This window comes from Crinia signifera, chromosome 19, assembly GCF_055691185.1.
Source record: "Crinia signifera chromosome 19, ASM5569118v1, whole genome shotgun sequence".
Lineage (NCBI taxonomy): Eukaryota > Metazoa > Chordata > Amphibia > Anura > Myobatrachidae > Crinia > Crinia signifera.
In genome coordinates, this window is record NC_139226.1 from 38,506,198 (window position 1) to 38,530,658 (window position 24,461).

The 24,461-nt window shown below is 43.3% G+C and overlaps 1 protein-coding gene across 13 annotated transcripts in view; it reads right to left on the reverse strand.

Moving 5' to 3' along the window:
* The window catches only part of LOC146042401 (voltage-gated potassium channel KCNC1-like), a 119,847-nt gene that overhangs the window by 23,186 nt on the left and 72,200 nt on the right, over nt 1-24,461 (reverse strand). For 11 of the 13 annotated variants that reach the window (XR_014463862.1, XR_014463861.1, XR_014463864.1 and 8 more), the window contains exon 4: nt 8,304-8,498. Coding sequence is in view for 8 of the 13 variants with exons in the window: in XM_083162381.1 (XP_083018507.1) it covers nt 8,304-8,498 (195 nt within the window). In the remaining 5 variants the exon portion in view is untranslated. Of the gene's footprint in view, nt 1-7,380; nt 7,420-8,303; nt 8,499-24,461 lie in introns of all 13 variants that reach the window. The other 2 variants (XM_083162382.1, XM_083162383.1) reach the window with 1 other exon arrangement.

Sequence of the window (24,461 nt, forward strand, 5' to 3'; positions counted from 1 at the left end):
GGCTGTGCAGTTTTTGCGCAGCGTGACATGGCCGCGCCGCCTGCCCCGGCCTCACTGTCCACTTCACTCCCGGCTGCACTGCCCGCTTCGCTCTCTGCCTCCCCCCCTCATCTGGCTCCCGGCCACACCAACTGCCCACCTGGCTCCCGGGCCACAACCGCCCATGTAAGACAAGTTAATATGCAGGGCAGCCGAGGCATTTTTTTTTATTAGGGAAGCCAATCCTGGGATCCCGGTAATTTTGGGATTGAGCATTTTTCAATCCTGATTCATGGGATTGAAAAAATTCACTGGATTGGCTTCTATAGTCAATAGTTCTACCCCAAAATGTCGCTATGCAATAGGTCAAAAGGTCATCATGAAAAAGACATATTACAAGGTCGACATGAGTTTTTCATGTTAGTATTTTTAAGAAAAAACTGGCTTGTTCTTACTTCACCATCCATGTTGGTGCAGAGGGCCAGATGTACTAAGCTTGAAAAGTGATAAAATGGAGAGTGATAAATCACCATCCAATCAGCTTGTACCTGCCCTATAATAGGCTGCGTTTAAAAAATTACAGAACATGTAAAAAAAAACCTCAAGTCAACGGTTTAAATATTGACCTTTTGACCCTGTTGACCTTTTGACCCTGTTGACCTATTGCATGTGGACTCTTTGGAGTAGACCTATTGACTGTCTATCTTTACACTGTGGGGGAAGTTTACTCAGATGGTAGTTCTATTTCAGATGGGATGTTGCTTCTTGTGCCGGACTAGGTCCCGACAGGCATTCACCCGACGTCGGCAACCCGACTGTCAAAACACAGACAGCCGGGTTGCCAGCGGCCACCCGCTATTTTCCTCATGGGGGTCCACAACCCCCATAGAGGGAGAATAGAATAGGTGGCCACCATGCTCGCAGCGTAGCGAGCGCAGCAAGGGGCTTAGTTGCGCTCATCATGCTGTCTGGGTCCGGCCAGTCAGGTTCCCGATGTCGGGATAATGACTGTCGGGATCCCGACTGTCGGACCCCTATACCACACCCGTTGCTTTGGCAGCCAATCAAAATTGACTTCTTATTTATTGAGCACCTTCTAGAAGATAATAGATAGTACTTGATTTGTTGCCCATAACAACATCCCATGTGAAATACAACTTCCATCTGGCCAATGTCGAATAGTTTTGCCATCGATGGGGAGAACCAGATGGTTTCCCACCAGCGATGTCACAGCATAACTAGTTCCCCCCCCCCCCCCCCCCTTAGTTGCCTGGACACGGAGCATACCTCCTACCTGGACACCTGATAAGCCCTGCCCTAGGCTTTGATTGGCCCAGAGGCCAATCAGTCAGAAAAAAACAGAAGACCATCAATAGTTTGAAACATCAATGGTAATCTATTACATGTTATGCTACTGTCGATGGCCAGCTGTAATTTCACCATCAATGGCAACCATTGATTGCTATCCCTACTGCTGTTTGGCAGCCCGATGTATCGTTTTTATTTTGAAATAAGGTAAGGGGTGGGGAGGGCGCTTCTGTGGGAACATCACATGCTATGAAAACGGGCCTGATTCACAGGTGCACACAATGTCAATGTCGGATGCACCTCTGAATCAGACCCATGGCGTTCTGATTAAGACAGTTTACACTTCACATGCGTATAGAAGCGCCTTCATATATGAATCTAGATGCATCAATGCACAACCACCGAGCTTTGCAGTGCACTTCCAGTGGGCCTAATATGAGGTCCCATGGCTTCTTACAAATGGTTAACCTGGAAGGACACAACTTTCTGAGCATTTGAACTAACTTTATGGAAACCATGACAAGCGTGACAGTGCCTGAACAGCAGTCTATGAGAAGTAAACAGCACTACTTCCCTCTTACATACTGCTACAATGCATAAGCTACGTATGTGTCAGATGTAAAGAAGTACCACAAACAAAAACAACATAGAACTATACTAGCTGTTGACTTATTCATGTATGACTAGAAACATGCAGCTAAATGTTTAAGGGTCACTTTATGTGGTGTCAGTCAGATATTTCGGCCCATATGTATCAAAGTTGAAAAGAGTAAAAGTGGAGAGAGATGAAGTACCAACCAATAAGATCATAACTGTCATTTTTCAAACCCACTCTGTAGCACAGAAGTAAGGAGCTGATTGGTACATTAGAGTCTATTCATAAAGCAGAGGAAGGCCATATTTTCCAAAATAGGTTATCATGGAGAAGTTCCATACCCTCCAACTGTACCTTTTTGGCAGGAACAGTACCCTTTTTTTAATGGCCTGTACCTTTTTTTGGGTCTCCAGCTGCCCATTGTAAGAATAGGAGAGGGGGCGTGGCCCAAATTTGTACCGGTGTTTGCTCTTCAGATGTTGGAGGGTATGGAAGTTCCTGTTCTCTCCTGCTCCATGACCGATTTGCATCACCATACATTTATATAGTGAGCATGTTTCATGAAATAATAGAAAGCTCTGCTTTCAGTTCTGCAGCTGTGTACAGATTCACCATCTCAGGATAGAGTAATCAGGGAAACAGCAGGGAAACTCAATGATTACCTGCTCTCTGATTGGCACCTATGCTAGCTATGGCCCCTGAATGTCCAGTAGACCCTGCAGCCTCCAGGGACCTCAGCTGCCAGTGCCAGGGGGCTGCCGGCTGACTCAAACAACGCAGGAGAAGACAGCACCACTGGAGCCCAGTATTCCGGACTGCTTCGTTGGAAAGGTGAGTATACCTGATTTGCATTTATTGCATCAAACTAATGTGATGTATAGTAACAATTTAGTTTTCATTATCTACATGAAAAGACCCCTCTATCTCTCTCCACCATTGCTCCCTCCATGATACATAATGATCAGGCCAAGACGTTCTTATCTGCCATCAAATTCTATGTATTTCTGTATGCACATTTATACTACTCACAAACAGAAAGCCTCACACTGGCCCTTATTCTGGCTCACTCGCAAAGGCAAATTCCTTTTCAAATGAACAAAACCATGTGCACTGCAGGTGGGGAAGATGTAACATGTGCAGAGAGAATTAGATTTGGGTGAGTTATTTTGTTTCTGTGCAGGGAAAATACTGGCAGCTTTATTTTTACACTGCTATATAGATCTCACTTTGAAGTAAAACCCCACCCAAATCTAATTCTCTCTGCACAAGTTACATCTGCCCCACCTGCAGTGCACATGGCTTTGTCCATTTTAGAAGGAATTTGCCTTTGCGTGTGAACCAGAATAACGGGCCAATGAGTATGATGTTAACAATATCCTAATGCCGCCAGTAACATGGCTTGTCCTATGAATAGCGGGTGTGGTATGGGGCTCCGACAGGGGGTATCCCAATGGTCAGTATCCCGACGTCGGAATCCCAACTGCCGGTGTTCCGACAGGTGGGCGAGCTCCAAGTAGCCCACAGGTTCGCTGTGCTCGCCACGCTGAGGGCTCGGTGGTTTGCTACACTCGCCACAGGTTCTATTCTCCCACTATGGGAGTCGTGGACCCCCACAAGGGAGAATAGTCCCTGTGAGTCGGGATCACCCCTGTCGGAGCATCATCCGGCACCCTGACTAGCTGTATATCCTTAATTAATTACAGTGGTTCTTTTTATGGCAAGATCTACAGAGCTTAGAACTTTAAAGAATTAGCAGGTCTATTTCAGGGTTGCCAACCCTCCCGGCCCCCCAGAAAGGTGGGCAACCCTCCCGGATTCAGGCGGTCCTCTCCCCACCTTATGTACCTGGTGGCGGAAGCTTTAAATTGCTGCGTTTCGCAGTTTTTTTTTTTTTTTTGCGGAAGGGGTGGGGCTAAATATGCAAATCGTGCATATTTAGCCCCGCTCCCTCATTGGAGACCTGCATATTGCGGTATTTGCATTACTGGGGGGCAGGGACTGATGATGTCTCCATCAGGCCCCGCCCCCAGAGGTGATGTTGACAGTCTCTTCTCCGGGGTTCTCCCGAAGAGGAGACTGTAAAAGTCGTCAACCCTGGCCTATTTATTAGATATAAAAGGTCCTATTTTAACCAGAGATAGAACATCTCCTTACAGTATCTGTCAATAGACAGTGCTCCTGATTGGTCCAGCCACTCCACCTGCCAGCAGCACAACCGGACATATTAGTAAATAGTCCAAATTATCTCTGCAGTGTCAAAACCTTCTAATGACCCGATGTTACATAAGATGCAAAATGTATCTTTAACATCCACTTGTTACTCATAAAATACGAATAGTTTATTTGTTTCTTGAAGATTCCAACTTTGACCTGAATGTGAAAACTATGGTGCATTGTAACGCAATTAGGGACAAGCAAAGAAAGTAATGCTCATCTAGAAGATTCTGTTTTTCCTATCTAACCAGGGCTGGCTCTACTATTAGCCTGCTTTAGGCATCTCCCTAGGGCCTCCAAAATCTGGGGTGCACGGCTCAGTATGACTATCACAAAATTATGGATGACTCTGTTGAACTTAATGCAAACGGCAGGTGTTGAACGTTTAAGGTGCCACTTCCATACGTTCACCTGTGGTTCTAGAAAGTCGGTATTGGTGTGTAGGTGGTGGATGAGGGGAAGTAGGCTGACATTTGGCCTAGGGCGCTGAAAAACCTTGCCCCGTGTCTAACCGTACTGTTTCATTAGAAGAATTGAGATGTATATGCGCGGTAATCATTTTTTAGTAATAAACCAAAGTTTCTGTACGAGGTGTACTAAGCTTCAAAAAGTGATCAAATAGAGAGTGATAAACCACCAGCCAATTGGCTCCTAACTGGCATTTTCAACCACAGCCTTTGACAAGGGTGTTAGAGCTGAATGGCTGATCACTCTCCACTTTATTACCTTTCAAGTTTAGTACATCTGGTTCTCTGTCATTATTTTCATGAACATTATCTTGTGATTGTTTGTATGTAGTGTACCTGTTCTAGGCAAGATGCATGCTTGCAGTATCAGTGGAGCGGACTGAACCCTATAAATCAGTTCTTCACGTCTCATTCATTAGAACACAAAGCGTATATTGGTTTCTCCAACGCAGTAGAAGCTGGCTAAACTCAGAATCCACTGTTTCCATCACTGGAAATTGAGCGATAAACAGTGGGTGAAGGAGTATTAAATTCAGTATACCTGGAGATTAAATCAGGTTTAAAATAGGGGTAATTATCAGTATACCAAAGGGATTAGCTGAGGGTAAAACCTTGTGGAGCAGATCTACACTGAGGGTTAGGAGCGGTATTCAATCCTGGCGGAAATAGCGGGAATCCCCTTTTCAATGCTGCATTGAAGGTGTTTTACAACAAAACAGATCCGACTTTAAAACCTGTAGGATCTGTATTGTCGGGAAAGGACATGGATTGTTGAATTCATGGCCGTTTTTCGACAATCTGCGGCTGACGCTGACACGCCAACTTTCCACCACTCAACAACCGGAACATTAAATTCCGACTGTCGAGTTACAGTCGAGCTGAGCGAAAACAGCCTGGGGATTCCGACTGTCGGAATCTCGGATTGAATACTGTCTATATCTCTAAAATATAAAAATTTTCGATACTTGTGTATTATGACGGCACCCACTACGCTATTTGAGTAGAGGGCTATTCACGGTAGTGAAATCGCATCGCATTGCATGCCATATTGTATGGCATGCGATGCGATTTTCCTATCTAATGTATTCACTGCTCTGTGGCAGTGAATCCATTAAAAACATAGGATGCGATAAAAAATCGCATCGCATCGCATGCCATTATTGTATGCCATGCGATGGTGTGCGATTAAAAATCGCATCTCATCGCCTCGCATGCCATTATGGAATGCGAGGCGATGAGATATGGCTTCTGATGGAACCTAGAATAATGCCATTTAATGGTAAAATTACATATACATACGCGGGGCACGCTGCGCTCCCCACGCTTCAGGCTCGGTGGCTCGCTGCACTCGCCACACTATATAAAATCAACTCCACGCCGACGTGGATAGTGGGGGTATGAAAAGGTCGGTCGGACGGACGCGTATAGTACATTAAATGCCATTATAAGCATCAAAATCGCATCGCATCGCATGCTATACCATGACGGCATGCAATGCGATGCGATTTCACTACGTTTGCGTACGTAGTAAATTCGGGCGCCGTGATAATACACAAGTACCAAATTTTCTTTCTCAGTTGTGAATCTATTATGGAAGTTATTGCACAAATAAGTTAAAATAGTGGTTTCTAAACTGGGTAACGTGGCATACTGGGATGCCGAGGGGCACGTGCATAATTAAATGAATTACTCTATATTATACCCCTTTCAGACATCTGCGAAAATGCAGTTCTTTTTTCACATAAACGCGCATTACTCGGGGCTAGTGTATGTCTGAAAGGTTCTACTTGGAATTTTTCTCCTGGATCTCAAGCACCTGCAATCGACCCAGGTCTCTTAAATCCCGGGATCAATCCTGGGAGTGAAATCCCAGGTAGTAGGTCTGAAAGGGGAATTAATAGGCAAAACCAGTGCTGGTGGCTGCCATTTATACAATATATGGAGAAACAGACATGAACCATGCTTCTTACTACAGAACTGTATCTAAGGAGGCCAGATAGGACCAATTTAGTCAATTTAATATTATGTATACCAGTTCTGCAGTCACAGCCTTTGCTGACTATAAATGCCATGAAGCTTTTCGGCATTGGTCTAGGAAGAAAAGGGGTGGATCTACTACAACTGCTATGACAGAAATTATACTATGTGGTTGTTGCCCATGGCAACCAACCACAATCCACAATCCAGAAGTTCTGTCATATTAATCCTGAAATATTGACTTCACTATCACAGTGGGCGTTTATAGCATTTTTTTTTAAACTGGGGCTACTATCGGGGCGCTGTATAAAATCAGCGATGTAGACTTTCTCCATAATGTGACTATAAATAACAATGATCAACTTTATCCCAAATTAGCCAACCCAATAACATGACAATATCCTTTTCTGACCTGACTGTAACGGTGTCTCCAAAAGACGCATAAGGGACACGCTAAATAAACAATTAATTCAAGAGTTGATCAACTAATGAAATGTGTGGAATGGGATTAACAGCAACATGAAAATATAATTATAAAACTTCTCTAAAAGGGTCAGGATTCCACAAGCTCAATGTAATGGTCTGTATAATATAACGTGGTGAATGAGTTCCTTTAAACGTTCATGGGACACACACAGACACACACACGGCTTACAGTACTTATAGTCAAGTATACACGGGTCTCTTGCATGACAGCTTAACCCGACATGCTGGTAACAGCATCACAAGGACGTGGGTATGCTGACTAATGTAGCTGTAGCGCATCTGTAAGATTTTGATACAAGTAGCAAAATCTATTCGGAATGCGGTTAATGACAGTAATAATAATAGCATTAAAACCTCAGTCAGATATCGGCCCATTATGATCTGTCACATGAGCTGAAAAACAAAAAGATCAACAGAATAGACAAAAAGAGTCGAAGGACGGAACACACAACATAAACAATGATTTGCTTGACTGGCATTACTAAACTTTCCAACATATAAACATTGAAACAACAGACAATAAAACATATGAGCATGCTGACCCCATACTGGGATATTTTTATGTTGTTTTCTTTGAGCCTCAATTTAATCATTCATTAGGTCTGCTTCGCAAACTTTAGTACGCCCCAACATTCACCCGTCACCTGTTGTGTTCCTAATGGCCCAGGCCTCATGTCAGGCGATAGGGTACAATGGGAGGAGAGTGGCTGATTTGACTTTTTTTTTCTAGCCTTATGTGTAGGAATAAGTTGCTGGATTTGTTTATATAAAGTTGTGTGTTGAGTACACCGTGTTTTCAATTCCTAATATCTTCTTTATAGTAAAAAACAAAAACAAAAAAAAGGTGGTATTGGAATTTTTTGTCGTTGAGCTGCTTCTGTTTTTGAAAAGAGATCTCCACGTTTCCTGACCACCATGGCACATACACAGTTCAATTGAAATAGAGACTAAAACGTACTATTCACACTATAGCGGCCTACGGGAGGCAAGATGGCAAACGAAGACCTGGCTCTTTAGCGAAACTACATGTACTGTAGCTCATAGCTTCAGGTCCTGATTACAGGACGGTATGGATGGGTCAATAGGAGAAGGCAGCAAAGATATCAGAGCCAGCAAGATCTAAGTTGTAAAAAAGCGAAATCGGGGACAGTGGTCTTTGCAAAGGGGTTGGGAGTGGGGAAGAGGGGTCCTATTTTCAAGCTTTGCGTTGGTGCGGTAAGCTGTATAAATGGAAGTGAGTGATGAAGGGTGGAGGAGTATGTATCAGAGGCGAATACCTTTGCGGATGTTGCCGTCTGGAGAATGTGCAAAATCTCCGGTGGACAACAGGAAACAAGCGCGGTCTCGATTGTATCTCTCTCTTGCACCAGGCGTGACAGGAGACTTTTCTTCTGGGGACAGAGCCTGGTCTATTGTCGGGCAATCCTCATTGGCCAGTGCAGCGTTAGCAGCATCACCATTCTGTTTGGAGTCTTTAGGAACAAAGTGAGAGAAACAAATAGATGCAGAGCGAATGTTAGTATCGGAGTGTCAGACCGGTGCTGCATCTGGTGATCCAGGAATGTATGAGTACCACCAGATTGCAGCCATTTTACACCCAGAGATAACAGATGAAGAGGGTCTATCATGCAAATTTAAACAATGAAACATTAAACGTGTAGGAAATCACTGGCTGTATTGTGAAATGTATTCACATGCCACCTACACTTGAGCAGCCAGGAGGCTCCCGAAGGTTGGGTCCGCCTCCCAGCCCCCCCAGAAAGGTGGATAATTCCTGCGGAATGGGGGAAACCTCCAACAGCCCCCTCGGCGGATGTTCCGTGGAACCAGTTGATGCCAATTTTGTAATTGCTGTGTAATGCTTGTAATACCGGCATTACACAGCAGGGGACGTGGTTACAAAGATGCAATAGCAAGGACCACGCCCACTTGTGCATTTATTTGATAGCCCCACTGCTTCAGTGCCCCAATCACCACCCCCGTTGTTGATGAGGGTTCTCCTGTAGAATAGGAACTAAGGGAATGTTCCACATGCTGAGCTAGATAAAGTTAATCAGTTTAGTATCATGTGATTATTTATAGCCAATGAGAAACCAGTGCTGTTAAACGGTAGCATCTACTGTACTTACAATACCTATTGGTGTATTGCAGGTCTAAAGGATGTTCAGCAATAGGAGCTGGTATCATTGCTATTATTTAGACTTGGAAAACTGTGGTTGTAACGAGCACAAAATTAACAGGGTATAATATAATATATGTGTGTTTGATTATGTCCTTAATGTGTAGATGACAGTTCAACATTTACATTTGATAATCTCAGCATTAAAAAAGAAACAAGAGTGTTAATAAGCATTTTATCCTGCCTATATAAAACTAGGCAATTGTGACAAAAATCTCCTGTCATTAACACCGTTAACAACTCGCTAACATGATGTTACTCATTACTCAATTTGGTGTATACAACATACTCACTCAAGTTATTATATACAGTATATTCTGGACTTGATATTACTGCATGTAGATGATAAGCCCAGTTTCAACCGGGCAAAGGTTTGCTGGGTGGAACATTTTACCACTTTTCACCCCCTTGCTTTGTCAATGGCTGCAAATAACTGTCACAGTTTTCAGACCACACAGCAAGTCACATGTTCCAGGCCAGCCGGGAAGGGTGCACAGGTTTACCAACTGCCACATTTTCCAGAGCACAATGGTGAAGCATAGAAATGGCAGGCAGACATTTTGCAGACATTTGCCAAAATGAAGCAACAAATTACAATTCCAATATTTTCCTGCATATCTACAGACCAAGAGCTTTAATTTGACAATGGTAACATAGAAATATGTCATTCATAAAAGTCTCCTTTCTATTAATATATTGATGATGATGCTAATGACAATAATAATAATAATAATAATAATAATAATATTTTTTTAACACATTGGTTCAAAACATCAATTAGGAATGTTGAATGCTCAATATGTGCCAGTACGCATGAGTGGATATTTTTGGATCCCATGGGGATCATACATAAACTGGTCTGCCCCAATCAGATTTTTCTTTTAGTCTGTCAATCACAAAATTAAGAAAGTGGATGAGGAAGACAACCTTGTTGTACATAACGCAGGTGGCAGCTGTGGAACTTATATGATGACACCTCCAAACGTTTAGTTGAGGGGCTGTAAAGTGAGTATTGGTGGCAGTGTGGGGTTGGGGGGGGGCAGTAAGTTGACATTTTGCTTAAGGTGCTAAGAAGCCATTACCCCGGCCCTGAAGACAACCACTTCCATTAGGGATGTTTACAATTTTGACCATTTAAAAAAACATATTTGAACACAAGTTGGCAATATCAGGATATTATGTATGAAAACAATTTTTTTTTTTAATGGATATAGAGTAAGAGGATGGTAGGACATGAAATACCGCCTGTCGGCACATGTCAGCTCGAAAAAAACACCATGTCCACCTTTTGACTGTCGACTTATGGCTTGTGTCGACCTAATGACCATGTTCACCTAAAGCCGCGTCAACCTTTTGAGTGCGTCAACCTAATGCATATTTTACCCAGTGACCATATAACGGCCAAATACATCATCAGCTAAATGGCAAACAGTCGCTTCGCAAAATGATCTAACTCCCAGCTTAGATCCATGTGCGTTTGGGATCCTATGAATAACTCGTCTCTTTGGTTTAATGTAAAGATTGAGCAATTACTCACTAAAACAAACGTTCCGTAACATTTGAAGCTAAAAGCATATTTAGACTAATCTGGTGAAATTGCTCTTTTCATGCATTCACCATTGTCAAGAAAATGAATAGTATAACAAAAAGGTCATGAAGGTGTGTTTCACAGTACAATTGCAATTGTAACACTGTATAAAAAAATTAAACTGCATTATCAAGCATTAACAACACCCTGGTGTACGCAGACAAAGCAAGGAAACCCATTAACACGCAGTAGTTTTTTTTTATGTGTTGCAGGTTGTAGGTTTTTTTTTTTTTTCATTGATCTGACCTGTTTGTTAGATCAGGTCAGTGTCAGACGGGGGCAAGAAGGGTTCCAATTTTTTTCGTACTGCATCTAGGTACACATTAGACCAGTGATTTTCAACCTTTTTCAACTTTATGGCACACCAAACAAGAATTAAAAATTGCCAAGGCACACCATCAGATCCCACAGGGAAAAAACACATTGGCCCCATAGAGAAAAACACTTGTCCCCACAGTTAACAAAAATAAAACACATTTGTCCTCACATGAAAACAAGAGACCAGAGAATAACAACTGAACTGGCGATGGTGGCTGTAATCTAGTATGGACATCTGTTAGTACATATGCACTATCATCACGGCGGGGGTGGGGCAAGGAGCCGTGATGTATGTTAATACATCCCGCCCTTTACCTCCAAAATAAATCATTATGAATTTCTGGGTGTTTGTAGCCCAACTTTGTTCACAGTTATATTTAATAATCCTTTCAGTGCCATGAATTATTTAAACAATTTCTTTCCTGCACTTGCCAGAACTGTAAATAGACCATAGAATGTCACAATTCCGTTACTTATACCTTAAATATATTTGTAGCTCTGTGCTGATTTTAGGGGACTTCTGCTGTGACTGTCAGGGGTGGTGTTAGAGGTGTCTGTGCGACATGCACCTGCCACAGGTGCACAAACCAGATTGGTGGCTGTTTCTTTGGGAGGGCATTGGCTATGCTCTCAGGGAACAGAAGATACCTGTGTATCAAATGCTGATGGTGTTGACTAGGAAGGCTGGGGTATATATTTGATTTTAAAATCTCTAAACCAGTTATTCTCAAATTCTATTCCATGTGACCCTAATATTCTGCCAAGCACTGTCAAGGGTTCTGTAAGGCGTAATGATGGTAACATGTTATTGTTGGCCTTAAATTTGTTTTAATTATGGCGGCCCAGGATCCCCCTATTTCTTTTGACTGAAGTAGGATTATATCTACCTCGCCCCTTCTGTGACATATATATGTTTTATGTGATGTTTGGAAAGACATATCAACCAAATGTAATTCAATATGACTTAAGTTTATTTGAACCTTGTTTCATGGAATACAAAATAATGCATCTGTGATATATTGTAAATGTAATGTCTCAATAAAAAAGTTATAAAAAAAAATTGTTTTGTTTGTGTGGTAACATTCATGAATAGGCATCTCTGCAAATATGATTCATACATAATATTATTACAACACATGATCAAAGAGCACAGAGAACGGTCTATGACTCAACAAGCCCCCGCCCCCTTCCCGCCTGTCATTTATAAGAGCCAGCAACAAGGAGGGGTTCCTTAGTAGCTTTTTTCAGGGCCCCCGTTGCTGAAATATATTTAAGAACCACTTGGCCAATTCCACCAGGTTCTGACGGATCGGGCAAAGAGATTGAGTGAAAACTATTCAAATTGCATGTATTTGACATCCCATGTGATCTGATGTATTGTACCTGGAGATTTAACCTCCTGCACCTGTGATGTATAGGATCCGATTTCCCTTGAACTCCCCCGGCAGCTCCTCAGAAGCCCTTTACAGGCAATGAATTGCATGTGATAAATCGCATGTAAAAATGGCACATCAAGTACCAAATTGGAGGGAAGAACTTCTGGGGAGCTGCCAGGGGAGTTAAAGGGAATTCAGGTTTGACTTGTGCCTTAGACAAGTTGGACTAGTGTATGGTGTCCTTTAGACCATTGATGCATGGACAAAATGGGTGATTTTTTTTTTCGTAATCTTTTTTCTTGAAAGAACTCTTAGATCAGGCATGTCCAAACTATGGCCCTCCAGCTGTTGTGAAACTACAAGTCCCATCATGCCTTGCCACTGTTTTGCTAATAGGGAATGCCATAACTATGGCAAAACTTGCTGGGATGTGTAGTTTCAGAACAGCTGGAGGGCCACAGTTTGGACATCCCTGGCTTAGATGGTCTGTATGTCTAAACACTTAGTAGTTTATTAAACACCAACTTTGCTAACAGCATTTTTGCAGCTCATGTGACTTTATACATGTGACTTGAGCATTTTTGCAGCACATGTGACTTTATACCAGTTAGTCAGCCAGATAGTTAGTCAGTCAGTCAGTAAGTTAGTTAGTCAGTCAAGGGCAGATTTATTAAGCCTAGTGAAGTGATAAAGTGGCTGGTACTTTATCTCCGGCCAATCAACTTCTAACTGTCAAGTTAGAGGCTGGGTTTGAAAAAAAGACAGTAAGGAGCTGATTGGTAGGTGATAAAGTACCAGCCACATAACCACTTCACCAGGCTTAATAAATCTGCCCCTCAGTCCGTTAGTTAGTTAGTTAGTTAGTCGGTCACTCAGTTAGTTATTAAGTCTGTTAGATAGATAGATAGATAGATAGATAGATAGATAGATAGATAGATAGATAGATAAGTGGCCTAGAAAAAGTAAGATGGTTTTAAAAGCTAAAGTGGTGTAACAAAAATATTATTACTTTTATCTTTTAAAATTCACATAACACCAACAGAAACGTAAAATAAAAAAAGAACTGGGTCTCTTAAACAGAAAGAATATTTTTTGGGATATAAACAACAACAGTCTTACTGGCGCTATAGGTGTCCAATCAATAAAAGGAGATCTTCAATGTTTCAAAATATAATGTTGTGCGGGAAGTCTTCAACAAGTCAGCTAGTTAGTACGAAACAACATTATACAGCACAACATTATATTGGGGACCATTGATGCTCTCACTTTAGTGATTTCACACCTACTGTATAGCACCAGTAAGATTGGGGCAGATGTATTAAGCCTGGTGAAGAGATAAACTGGAGAAAAAGTGGAAGGAGATAATGCACCACCCAATCAGCAGTGTTTGAAATATGACAGTTGAAAGTTGATTGGCTGGTGCGTTATCTCCTTCAACTTTATCTCCAGTTTATCTCTTCGCCAGGCTTAATACATCTGCCCCATTGTTCTTGTTTATATCTTCTGTTATGTGTATGTAGGTCGTGACCTTCCTACAGTCCTTAGGCTGCTCATTGGCACAGCACCAAAGAAACCCTAGTTTTTTTATACATTTTTTGGATAGCCGATCAGGCAGCATTGATATGGACCTCAGTAATCCTTTACAGGCTCCGGTTTACTTCTGGTTTTATGTTGTTTTTACAGCAACAACATATTTTTATTGGTTACTGGTAGTAACAGGGCAGTAATCTTATCCGTTAGAGCGTGCATCATTTATATTACACTATTAAAAAATATGAATTCTAATTATGAGTACTGTTATTCATATTTTACAGCCGGCACATAGAATAAATTGGGGACGTGCTACATTTTTGGACAAGATCAACGCTTGTGTAAGTATATTTGGAAAAGTGTAATAAAATACAAACTGCCACGGGGCTCACAATTAGTGTAATTCCACACCGATGTGGTGTATTTACACCCTGCTTTACAATTCTCTGACAACTTTACTGTACTATGAGTTGTTATGAAATGTTATTTTTGTGCAGTGTTTGATGATAGCATAGAAGCATTATAGTACTACAAATCACTATTGTATATTCACATCCTGCTTCAGTATTATCTATAAACTTTATACCGCTTACACATTGCAAAATGCAGGGTCGAACCAGGATTTTGAAACAGTTCAGTCCCAGATCGACCCTGCATTTCGGAATGTTCACATCCCTTCAGCGAACCGGCATTGTTGCCGGTTCACTGACGTCATCCGGCGGCGGGTCGGGGGAGTCAGCTCGTCATCGGGGTGGGGGAGGAGGCAGCACTTAGAGTTGGCACTGCTCCAAGTGCTGCCTCCTCTATAGTGTGAACGGGAAATGGGTTGCTTGACCCTTTTAACCCGTTCACACTGCGCAGCAACACTGCAATGAACCAGTAAGAACCCTTCTTTTTTACTGGTTCTTATTGCCGTGTTGCTACCGGTTTGTGGGACTCGGTAACCCCTTTCACATCGCACTAATTACCGGGTTGAACCTTCAAGAAACCAGCTTGTACCCGGTAATTAGTTGCGATGTGAAAGGGGTATTACTGTACTATAAACCAGTAAACACCCTGCTTCAGTATAGTATACAGATTTTGTTGTATGGTTGATCAGAAAATCAGTATGGTAAATTCACAATTTAGGATTGTCTACAAACAGTACAATAAATCGACATTGTATATTCACATGCTGTTTAAGTATAGTCTAGAATGTTTACCATACTATAAAATGGTGTAGTATATTTGCCCCCTGTTTTAGTATAGTCTACAAATGTTACCATACTGTAATATAAATCGGTGAAGTATATTTGAACAGTTTCAGTATAGTTTACTGAAGATACTGTACATACATGAAAATACATAAATGAATAATATTACAAGCTGTTTTCTATTTGCACCATCAACAGTATTTTTGGCTTCGACAAATTGCAAATATTTTGTATAGCGAATGAAGCCTGAACAGTTTAGCAAAGTGCATGATGTAAAAAAAGAGTAAAGGCCAAATGTAACAGGGTGTGAGAATCAGAAAATGAGAAATTTTCGGAGAGTTCTCTCAAATTTTAAAGCGGCAATCATTTACAATGGCAAAATCAAGCTGGGTTTTTAGTGTAAATGATTGCCGCTTTAAAAAAATAAAATAAAAGGGAAAACTCTCCCAAAATCTCTCCCTTTCTGATTCTCCCACCCTATTACATTTGGCCCTGTGAGTTATTTCTGTATACTGCTTTGTGTTAAAAAAAAATGTAATGAAAAGTAATATAATTAAAATGATTCGTATATTTGCATGATATGATATGTAAGTTATTTATTTATTAACAGTTTCTTATACAGAGCAGCAAGTTCCGTTGCGCTTTTACAATTGGAAATAGGGATAAAATAAACTGGGCAGTTACAGTCCAAATGGTAGGAGGGTCCTGCTCGTAAGCTTACAATCTATAGGGACACTTTATATCACAAAATAAAAAAATATATCACATTTAGGTGCACAGCTCCAACTACATAGGACAGCTAAGCTGTCATTATTCAAACACAGCGGATTTGCTGGTGCATTATCACCTTCCTCTTTATCACCGCTTTATCACCACATTACCAGCCTTAATACATCTGTCCCTGTATATAACAGCCGCCTGCAGATCCCAGTACCCGGCATTAGGCTTCTCTAATCTAAACCCACCCCCAGGCCCCTGTGAAACTAGGCAATGAGAGTATGACGGTGGGCTTAGGAGAGGGAAAACTATTGGCAAGTCCCGGGTTCTGCACGGCGGCTTTGGTTTACATATGTGCATATGGGGTTTACATACAGTGGCATAACAATAGCCCTGCAGACCCCACGGCCGCGGGGTGGCGCTGAGTAAGTGTGGGTGCCGGGGGTCTGCAGGGCTATCGATGCGCTGCACTGTTGCCAGGACCAGTCTGCCTTACCCCTCGGCTTTCTGCCGCCACCGGGACCCACAGATCTACTTGTCTGCGGTCCTGGCGCTCCTCCTGGCGGCGGCCCCCTCCAGCATCCTCAAAAACAGTCCGCTGTTAGGGGTAGCCATTTTGTGATGGTCATTTTCATTAGCAGGAGCCAGTCAGCAGGAGCTCCGGGACTGCAGACAAGTAGATCTGCAGATCCCGGCCACAGACCCGGCGGCGGCGGGGTAAGGCAGGGTTAGGGGGGAAATTTATTTAACTTAACTGGGGGGGGGGGCAAAATTTCTGGCGGGGGGGGGGGGCGCACATTTTATTGTTACGCCAATGTTTACACATGTGCTAGCGCATTATTAAAGCTGTGAGAAAGATACGTTTATGAGAGATTAAGTACTAGCCAATCAGCTTCTGCAAACAGGCTGTTTTTGAAAAATGACACAATTGGTTTATACTTTATCGATCACAATTTTAACTCTCTCCAAGCTTTGATAAATACCCCCCTTTCTGAGCTAAGAATTATATACAGTAACATTGTCTTTTGCAGATATTACTATGGTTTTGCAGACCTCAATACTAAGATACTCTATCTTCTCAGGACAGTGGGGGTCATTCTGGTCAGTGGGGGTTATTCTGGTCCGTTCGCAAGGAGACCGATATTATGCGTATGCGCATGCTCAGCCACATTTCTGCGTATGTGCATACACCGGGTGCGTGCGGCAATGGCACACACCCAAGGCTGTGGCCAGGGGGCGTAAGGCGGTGGCGGATAGTCGCGCCCATTTGAATGCCCAGCGTTTCATGGGCGTTCCCATGAAAATGCTGGGCATTCCTATGAAAATTGCCTGGTGACGTGGGTGCCGGGGCGGGCAGCTGACATCACTGGCCCGCCCACTTCCTTCTGAATGCCCACGCACATCTAAGGTGACCTCAGAGTCACCTTAGATGTGCGTGTGCCTTCCACATCATTCGATGGTTGACTCGCAAGGCTGCTAATTCGCAGCCCTGTGGATCAACCAGAATAAGGTCCCGTAACTGATGAATATCCTGTGTAGTTTATTTACTTCCTTACTATCATATGTAACAATGCTACTTTATATTCTCCAGCCAGGTCTATAGTGGCTTTTACTGATCGATTCCCTTTAAAGGTTTTAATTTGATGTATTAATACATTATTTATGGCCTATTAACAAGCAAGCACATATGATCTGCTTAGTATTATAAATAAATTATACTTATTGATATCTTTTCAACTGATATATGTATTCCGATAGATCTTAGGACTGTTAATTTTTCTGTAAATGTTTATGGTTTTACAGCATTAACTACACTAACGCAGGGACATAACCAGTAATAACAGTAGTATTACCGAGGCACAAAACAAGTGAAGTAACCACTAATGCAACAGGAAGGCAGAGGGTAATAGAGAATGGAAGAGGATGGACCGGGAGATGGAAGAGGAAGGAAGTGGGTGTTTACTTTATGAGTTTACCCCCCCTCCCTACACACACACACACACACACACACACACACACACACACACACACACACACACACACAGAAGCTCCAGGACCCAGGACTACACTCCATGCGGACTCTTTGTGGCAGTGGGACAGGAGAGGCAGAGCTCTTGATTAGGGTAGAGCTGCCTGATGACTCATTAGGGGCGGGATGCACTAACATCCACCACCCCTTACCAACCCCCTCCACAGGCAGCTGCAATGGTACTAAGCGCATATGCTCTAACATATGGGATTAGTGTCACAAAGGGCAGCTCTTGCGATAACAGCTGCATTTTGCGAAGCAGCCAGCAGGAGGTGAGCGGGTCCCCAGCGGCTCTACACCTCCTGCTTTCTCCGGCTGCATCTGCCCAACTCCACCTCCTCCCTGCAACTGGAAGGGGAAGTACGGGGCTAGGGAGGAGGAGGTCACTGGTCCGGGCAGCACAGCAGGAGGCTGTCAGAGACACAGGTCAGGAAAGGAGCAGTGGGGGTCTGTGCGGTAAGAAGCCCATAGGCTTCTATGGGGTATTGCCAGCTTTTGCCCAGATCTCTAAACCAGTGATCCAAGGAATCAGAGGAGTCATTAGCCTGATGGTCAACAACATGTGAGTCGCGACCAACAGTCGCAGTTAAGGTGCCCATACACCAGTAAGATTTATCTGCAGATCTGGCTGGTTGGAACAAAAACATGGTTATGGATGAGTGACAGTTTGTCAGTTTTCCAGCATTTCCAAGCAAATGGTCAACCGTCATTTGCTCTCATCCATTACCATGTTTTTGTTCCAACCAGACAGATCTGCAGATAAATCTGCGTGTGTATGGCCACCTTTACTCTAGAGATGTACGCAGACCGCCGTGGTTTGGTTTTGGTTGTAATTTCTTCCTCGCATTTTGTTTTTTGCCGATATAAAACCACCCTCATGTGTTTTGGATTCAGATTTAGATTCGCTTGAAAATCAATTTAAAAAAATGACTAATAATTATTGATATGAAATTGAGTACTTTTTGAAATACAAAACCCAAAAATTGGAATTTAAAAGCTGAATTCTGACCCACAGGAAGATCCGAATCATCTCCTCTGGACATCTGGCCTGGCTTTTGAATTGTTTCAGATAGACAAAATACAGGTGGATTTGGATTTCTGGATAAATGAACCGCACCTCGCTAATATACGCACCTTGCAGACTTATGGGAATATGCCTCTTACACCTTCCTCCATCAAAGGCGTAAGAGTCAAGTGCAGTGACTAGGTCAAGTGCAGTGAGGGGGTTATTCAAAGTTTAACTGTCCCCCGCATGTTCGCACGGGGGACCGATTTCTTGCATCTGCACATGCGTAGGCTCATTTCTGCGGACGTGCAGATGCTCGGCGGCGGGGGGCATAGCCTATGGGCCATGGGCATAGCCCATGGGCGTTCCCATGAAAAAGCTGGGCATTCCCATTCAAATAGGCTTGGGTGTGGGGGCAGTTAAACAAGTGATTGTTTAACTCCCATATACAGTTATGGTGGCCATACACACGCAGATTTATCTTCAGATCTGTCTGGTTGGAACAAAATCCTGGTTATGGATGAGAGCAAATGACAGTTGACCATTTGATTGGAAATGCTGGAAAACTGACAAACTGTCACTCATCCATAACCATGTTTTTGTTTCAACCAGCCAGATCTGAAGATAAATCTTACTAGTGTATGGGCACCTTAAAAGTACAACAACGTTCTTTATTTCTTCACAGCAATCAGCTTATTCACAGGGACATACAAGTAATCAGCAGCGCAGTTCACAAACTTCTCACAAGTTTGGTACAGCGTTCCAATGGCCCCTACCATAGTCTACACCACCAGCCTATCACCTGGGCAGCTAGCCCACCATCAGGAGCCTGAACTGGTCTACAGAAACCATTGCTCACAGGTGCAACTCATCATCATGGCAGAGCTGACTCTTGAGCCGCAACCAAAAGCTTGACTGGATCCCTGTTTAACTGCTGTAGTGTGAAAAAAAAAAACCATGAAAAACCGATTAACCCTATCACAGTATATAGTAAATATTGAGGGGACACTCCTTGAGGGTATGGGTCATTTGGTTGACCAAATTTAAGTCCACATGCATTGGGTCAACCAATGAAGGTCGACTGGGCTTAGGACGAAACTTGAAATAGTTTGCCATGGGTAAGGTTGACAGGGTTGGAAGGTTGACACAAACACTAGGCAGACAATAGTTTTTCACTTTTTTTGTGCCGAATGTTGACAGTCGATATGGACACCATCAAAGTGGTCGACCTAGTGACCATTACCTCTCCTTCATGACCGTCTTTATAGGAATGGATGACTTTTATAAAGGCTGGGTCTATGCTCCTTAATACGACTTCACGAGCAACCATATGATCTTGTGATAAGAATACTTATTCCTACTTATAGAAAACATTTTAACATAACTGGAATAACTTTATTAAAAATCATCAAAGCACACCTCGGCAAATCATAAGCAAATACATTTGTCCTTGATTTAATCTCTTCAGATTCAAATGGTTGAATAGTTGTAACAGAATAAATAACATCAATCATATAAATAGCAGGCTGTGTATATCCAGCCTTAAGAAAGACCTACAGAGTAATGAAGATAATGTGGAGAATCCAGTCCAGGTTTTCAGCAGCAGGGAAACTAATGTGATCAGGGTTGAGCTGATTAGCAACACCTGTGCTCTCCTGATATTAGGGTTTTAGGGCAGACCTTATATCAGAAGAGCACAGGTGATTTTATTTATTATTTATTAACAGTTTCTTATATAGCGCAGCTTATTCCATTGCGCTTTACAAAAGGAGACAGTGATACAACAAACAGGGTATTTACCGACAGTTAAAAGGTAGGAGGGCCCTGCTCGCAAGTTTACAATCTATAGGTGATGCTAATCAGCCCAACCATGATCACATCAGTTTCCTGGGTATGGGTAAAAACCGGACCAGGACAAGACCCCCGGACCGCCAGACCGGACATCAAATTCTGCAGTCTGGAGCTTGTAGCGTCCGGTCCAGGGGGTGTCCTGTCTGGGGGGCTGCCTTTGACACCTGTCACCAGAGAGTAGAGGAGGGGGAGAATAAAGCCTCCCTGTATGGTCCGGGCATGTAGCAAAACCGGACGATCCGGACCACACGGGGAGGCAGCTATCTCCCCTTCCCTATGTCCCTGATGATAGCTATCACAGGGAACCCCCCCGGACAAGAAACCCCCTGGACGGGACACCCCCCGGACCTGACTGCAGATTTTGATGTCCGGTCCGGGGTTTAGTCCGGGTCCGGTTTTTACATAGTCCCCAGTTTCCCTGCTGCTGCTCTAAAACCTGGACCGGATCCTCCACATTATCTTCCTGTGGAGGTCTGCTGTCGCTTGCACAATATATATATTGTGGAATTCATTGTCGTATTCACTTTACATCAGCCCCTATAGGTGAACATTAAAGGATGCATAGATCTATTGCAATAGTCAATTCCTAAGGGTTACAAGGTCTTATTTGCCGCTGCTCATTCAGCCAACACAACTGTCTATTGCAATTTGATATTGAATCCTTTGTGTTTATGCAGACGCAGTTTGTCGCTTGCACCTGACACGGTTTGGTAGAATCGTGTCCTTGTTTCTCCCATGAGCTGCGGATTCTAACCGTCACTCAGTATAAAGCCCCAGGTGGAACCCTCCATAGATACGGTTGCTACGTCCGACAGGTCTGATCACAGCAGCAGTTACTGTACGGAGCGCAGCACAAGGGCTTCTGCACAGGTTAATACTGCAGCATTTTCACACTCCTGTCTAATTAACTCCCTGGATCCTTTGAAAGCCACACAGCGGGTCTGGGTGCACGTTAGTGGGAGATATTATGTGGATGCTAAGCTGCTTCATCAGAAGAATAATCTTCCAAATATCACGAAGCATAAAAGACAAAACAGATCTCGTCCACTTCGATGGAACTGCTTTAGAAAATCAGTCGGCTGCTTTGTCAAGCTGAGCGAATGAGTCCAGAGGAAAAAAAAAAAAAAACCTCTGTTTTGACATAAGGCTTCTCAGCCCTGAGATTATTGATTGTGCAGTATTCTAGGATGCAGGAATGTCGCTCCTCAGACCCTGAGACAGAGGATAATCCCCCAGGGAGATTGGGATCTCAGTGAAGGTGGTATAGAAGGAAGAAGCCACGAGGCTTATGATGTTTATATGATAGCAGTGATAATGTGGGTAACTGGTCGGTTTGCTAGTGATGTCACTACTTTCTAGTGAATTGACCATTCAAAATGGCTGCCTCTGTTGTAACGCTTATCGCAAAGATTTTTTCAGCATCTCCTTAATTTAGGGGCAGATTAATTTTCTCACACGCAGCTCCGCGACACGGAGTCTGCTCGCACCTTCCTTGACACCTGCCGTAAAGTTATTCTTGCGGCAGTTTGCACGGTGTTGAATCAGCCCCTGATTTGATTCCGGCTTGCATGGAATCGAATCAGCCCCACTGTTATTAGTGGGAAAACAATCATTCATAGAGATTGATTCAATTAGCTGCAAGCTGGGTGATGTGCCACTGCCAACGGCATGAAAACGCGTCAGCTCGTACCATCTTACCTCTTATGGGGCTGCATACATAAATCTCTGAGATTGGGGCTACCGTGAGTGTTGCATTTGCCAGGTCATTGGTGAATTCTGACTGAATTCCGGCCTCTGCCTAGTGGAGCTCTTGGTGTCTATGCTAAAACCAGTTTCCATAAGCTATTCCGTTTCAAGTATGGCAGCACGGATGGTGTAATGGTTAGCATTACTGCCTCACAGCACTGAGGTCATGGGTTTCATTCCCACCATGGCTCTAATTGTGCAGAGTTTGTATATTCTCCCTGTGCTTGCGTGGGTTTCCTCCGGGTACTCCGGTTTCCTCCCACAATCCCAAAATATACTGGTAGGCTAATCGGCTCCCAACAAATTAACCCAAGAATGTCTGTGTCTGTGTGTGCGTGTACATGTGGTAGGGAATATAGATTGTAAGCTCCACTGGGGCAGGGACTGATGTGAATGTTCAAATATTCTCTGTAAAGCGCTGCGGAATATGTGTGCGCTATATAAGAAACTGTTAATAAATAAATAATAAATAAATAAGTATGGGACGACCCACAATTTTTATTTTTTTATTTTTAGCACCGCTGTAATATTGCAGAGTATAAGATCATCACTCCAGGTGCATTCCTAAAAATAATGGAGACTCTGCCTCCTCAGTGACAGTAGCTGGGCGCTGTACGGTAATATCACAGTGCTGCACCCGGCTCCCAGTCACCGCCACAAAGTGATGCCTTTAAGCTGCGAGGTTAGATTGCATTTTGGGTATGGGGTCATTGGGTTGACCCAATTTAAGTCAACATGCATTGGGTTTACCACTGAAGCTCCACAGGCCTTCGATACCTGAAATATTTTAACATGGCTAATGTCGACAGGGTTAAAAGCGCGACACAAGCATGAGTTCGACAGTGGCATGGTCGACTTTGAAAAGGGCGCCATGAGTTTTTAACTTTTTTTCTCGATTGTTGACATAGTCGACATTGACACTGTTAAAGTGAATGGTAGGGCATAAAATAACGCCTGTCAGCACATGCTGGCTCCCAAAAATATTGTGGAAAAACTCGTGTCAACCTTTTGACTGTCGACCTTGATATTGTCGACCTAATGCTTGTGTCAACCTTCAGTGGTCGACCCGATGCATGTCTACCTAAATAGGATCCACCTGATGACCATATCCCAGCATGATCTACATTCTGACCATCAATATGCATAATGTCCACATGTTCAAACGTCAGATGTTGACTATGAGACCCAATGGGCAGTCACACTGCCGACACTCAGACCATGCGGATGCCATCATTGTGATTGTGTAACTCCTATACCACCGCCATATGCGGAGTAATGCCCAATGGGCAGTCACACTGCCGACACTCAGACCATGCGGATGCCATCATTGTGATTGTGTAACTCCTATACCACAGCCATATGCGGAGTAATGCCCAATGGACAGTCACACTGCCGACACTCAGACCATGCGGATGCCATCGTTGTGATTGTGTAACTCGTATACCACCGCCATATGCGGAATAATGCCCAATGGGCAGTCACACTGCCGATACTCAGACCATGCGGATGCCATCATTGTGATTGTGTAACTCGTATACCACCGCCATATGCGGAGTAATGCCCAATGGGCAGTCACACTGCCGACACTCAGACCATGCGGATGCCATCATTGTGATTGTGTAACTCGTATACCACCGCCATATGCGGAGTAATGCCCAATGGACAGTCACACTGCCGACACTCAGACCATGCGGATGCCATCATTGTGATTGTGTAACTCCTATACCACCGCCATATGCGGAGTAATGCCCAATGGTCAGTCACACTGCCGATACTCAGACCATGCGGATGCCATCACTGTGATTGTGTAACTCTTATACCACCGCCATATGCGGAATAATGCCCAATGGGCAGTCACACTGCCGACACTCAGACCATGCGGATGCCATCACTGTGATTGTG